Source organism: Sturnus vulgaris, chromosome 22 (assembly GCF_052056855.1).
Source record: "Sturnus vulgaris isolate bStuVul1 chromosome 22, bStuVul1.hap1, whole genome shotgun sequence".
Taxonomy (NCBI): domain Eukaryota; kingdom Metazoa; phylum Chordata; class Aves; order Passeriformes; family Sturnidae; genus Sturnus; species Sturnus vulgaris.
Window position 1 is genome coordinate 5315364 of NC_142264.1, and position 3310 is coordinate 5318673.

The 3310-nt window shown below is 69.4% G+C and overlaps 1 protein-coding gene across 1 annotated transcript; it reads left to right on the forward strand.

Annotated features, from left to right (window-relative positions):
- Nucleotides 1-1594: 1594 nt before the first annotated feature.
- IER5L (immediate early response 5 like) lies at nt 1595-2847 on the forward strand. The gene has a single exon (XM_014873107.2). It carries the CDS (start codon nt 1763-1765, stop codon nt 2750-2752), a length of 990 nt encoding a protein of 329 aa, XP_014728593.1. The 5' UTR covers nt 1595-1762; the 3' UTR covers nt 2753-2847.
- Nucleotides 2848-3310: the final 463 nt, after the last annotated feature.

Sequence of the window (3310 nt, forward strand, 5' to 3'; positions counted from 1 at the left end):
AGTTTGGGCTGCACAGCAGGAACAAGGGCTTCAGAGGTTTTCTTTCCAATGGGCTCCCCACCACACACAGACATGAGGCTGCTCATAGCAGCTAAGGTACGTATGCCAGGGTGACCCCAAGGCAGGCACCCAGCCTGGAGGATCTCTGCAGTCAGTAGGGACACTCCCTCCTCTCTCCCCTACCTTCTGCTTTTCTACACAAGATGCCGTTTGAGAAGCAGCTCCCGTTGCCCCGGCACTGCAGTCCCTTCCTGGCTACCCATCTCACACCCCTTTCTCCCACCCAGACACTGCAGCCGGCTGCCCTGAGCCCCCCAGCTCTTACCTGGTGGACAAGGGCTGCTGCTCTACGGTGTCACCAGCTTCGGTGGGTGCCACTGCTCCCCGGGCACAATGGTAGTCTCTGCATCCCCTAAACCCACCCCTGAACCCCTGCAGTCCCTAATCCCCCGGGGACCAGCACAGACCCCTTCCCTCGCACCGTTGTGTGAGGAACAGCAGGGTCCGCACTGCCCTGCAGAGCTAACACTACTGTGTGCCCTAAGGCGGGACGGAAGGCTTTAATTAGCCCATAATTAACCCGAGCGCGGTCCCGCTCTCACTTTGGGGGAAAACCAGGTGTGATTGGGGCACGTTGTGAGGAGTGACTGACACATGGTCCTGCCCGCACGTCGGGGGAAAGCCCTGACTCCAACTGGCTCCAAACGCGGGGTGATGGAGGGAGCTCCACAGGCAGGACAGGAGGTGTCCCCGCCGGGGGCCGTCGGGGCGCGGGGGGACCCGGCAGTACCGGGGTACGGCCAGCACCTGAACCGGCAACTCCCGGGGCTAGGACAGCTCAACGCGGAGCGGGGCATCCCACCGCATCCGAGGGATAGGATACACAGAAGGTGCCGGTAGCACCGAGGGTCCTGCTGAGGATATGCGGTGCCTCAGGGGTGTCACCGGGCGGGACGGGGCGGGGCGTGCCGCGCCCCCGCCCCCGCGGCTGCTCGGGACCGCCCAGCGGGGCGGGCACCGCCCCCCGCTCACCTGTGCTAGGGGAGCGGCGCAGGGAGGCGGTGCCCCGGCCCCGCTGCCGCTCGGACGGGACCCCCGGTGCCCTCAGTGTCCCTCGCCCGGCCCGGCCGAGACCCCGCCGCCCCCACGGGCCGCGCCGCGCCTGACACCATTTGAACAGCGCGAGGCGCCCGCCTCACTCCTATTGGCCGCGCCGCCTGCCCGTCAAGCCGCTCGCCGCCTTGCCGTTGGTCTGGCCGGCTCCGGGGGGCGGGGCCCGGGGGCCGGCGCAGCGGTATAAAAGGCGGGGGCCGGGCGGGCGGGCGTTCAGTGTCTCTGCGCGACAGGTACGGGCGGGTGTGGGGGGGGCGGCGCGCGGGTGGGCGGGGCGGGCGGGAGCGCGCGGAGGGGCGGGCGGGGGGCGGTGCCGCGCGGGAGGGCGGGGCGGGGGCGCGCGCGGCGCTGGTGGCGCTGCCCGCCCGCGCCGTCCGTGCTCGGAGCGCGGCGGCGGCGGCGGCAGCAGCGGGAGCCCCCGGCGATGCCCGCGCTGCTCCCGCCGCTGGCCGCCCCCTGAAGACACCCCTCTCTATTTGCCCCCCTTCTCCAGCGACCTCAGGCTCTGTCCCCCCTTTTCCCCTTCCCCCCTCCCCTTTATTCCCTCCCCCCCCGCCTCTTTATCCTCCTTCCTTACGACCCTCCGCACCCGCCCGGCTGCCGTGTGGATGCGGGCCGGGGTGCCTGGCTGCGCGGGCGGCGAGAGCCGATGCTGAGGGGCCGGAGGAGGATGGAGTGCACCCTCGATGCGCAGAGTTTGATCAGTATTTCCCTGCGGAAGATCCACAGCTCCCGCACGCAGCGAGGCGGCATCAAGCTCCACAAGAACCTGCTCGTCTCCTATGTGCTCCGCAACGCCCGGCAGCTCTACCTGAGCGAGCGCTACGCCGAGCTCTACCGCCGCCAGCAGCACTACCCCGACGGCGCCCCGCTCCTCGCCATGCCCGCCTGCCCGCCGCCCGCCGCCGCCGCCCCGCCGGAGCTGGCGGCGCTCCCGCTGCCCGCCGACACGCAGGACCGCGAGGCGCGGAGCTGCGGGGCTGCGCGGGGCGGCGCGGAGCTGCTGGAGGTGCCGGTGTGCGCGGTGCCCCCGGAGCTGCAGCGAGCGCCCTGCAGAGACTCGTCCCCGGGCTTCTACCGGGCCGCCGGCAGCGCCGGTCCCGGTGGCGGCGGCAGCGCGGCCCCGGGGCTGCTCTACGCCGCCGGCTGTGACTTCGGGAGCGGCGGGGCCCCGCACTGTAGCAGCCGCACCACGGTGCTGGATTTGGACACTCACGTCGTGACCACGGTGGAGAACGGGTACTTGCACCAGGACTGCTGCTCGCAGTGCCCCTGCTGCTGCCAGCCGGCACCGGGGCTCGCCTCCCCGCCGCCCGCGCCCGGCACCAAGCGCAAGTATTACCCGGGGCAGGAGGAGGAAGAGGAGGGGGTGGAGGAAGGGGAGCCGGGGGGAGGCGGGGTGGCGGGCGGCCCCCCCTTCGCCCCGTGCACCAAACGCGCCCGCTTCGAGGAGTACAGCGCCGAGCACCCCCAGGACTCTTCCAACATCTCCAACTTGATCTCCATCTTCGGCTCCGGTTTCACGGGGCTGGTGAGCCGGCAGCAGGCGGACTCGGAGCAGCCCCTCAACGGGCAGCTGTGCAGCAAGCAGGCGCTGGCGAGCCTGGGAGCCTGGACTCGGGCCATCGTCGCGTTTTAGAGAGAAGTGGGGGAGCAGACGGGGTGTGGGGGGGTGTTGACAAAACGGGGGTGCGATCCGAGGGACGGCGGCTCCGGAGGGGGGACCCTGAAACAAAGGCAGGGAGGGGGGTTGGGGCGAGGGGAGGGGGGTGCCGAGGGGTGCGCAGGGGAGGCGGGAGGGCAGAGCCGCGCTAGTGTTTTATAAATTGTACAATAAAGAAAAAAAAATCTAAGATCTTGGGACTTTATTTTTGCAGAGATGAGAGAAAAAAAAAACAACAACAAAAACAAGCAAACAAACGAAAACAAAACAAACAACAACAAAAAAAAAAAAAACAACGAAGCACCTATTTAAATAATCCTCTTTGTGTCCGCTCGGGTTCTCTTCGCGGCGGGCTTCCTAGGGCCGGTGCTGGCGGCCGGTAGCGCCACGTGAGAGCCGGGACCGGCCCCGGGACCCCGCGGCGGGAGCGCCCCCAGCCCCGCTCCCCGCCCCGGGCCGCCCCGCGGGTCCGGCCGCCCCCGGCTCGCTGCGTTTCAGGGTGCGGACAGGGGAAAGCCGCTGCTGCCCCGTGGC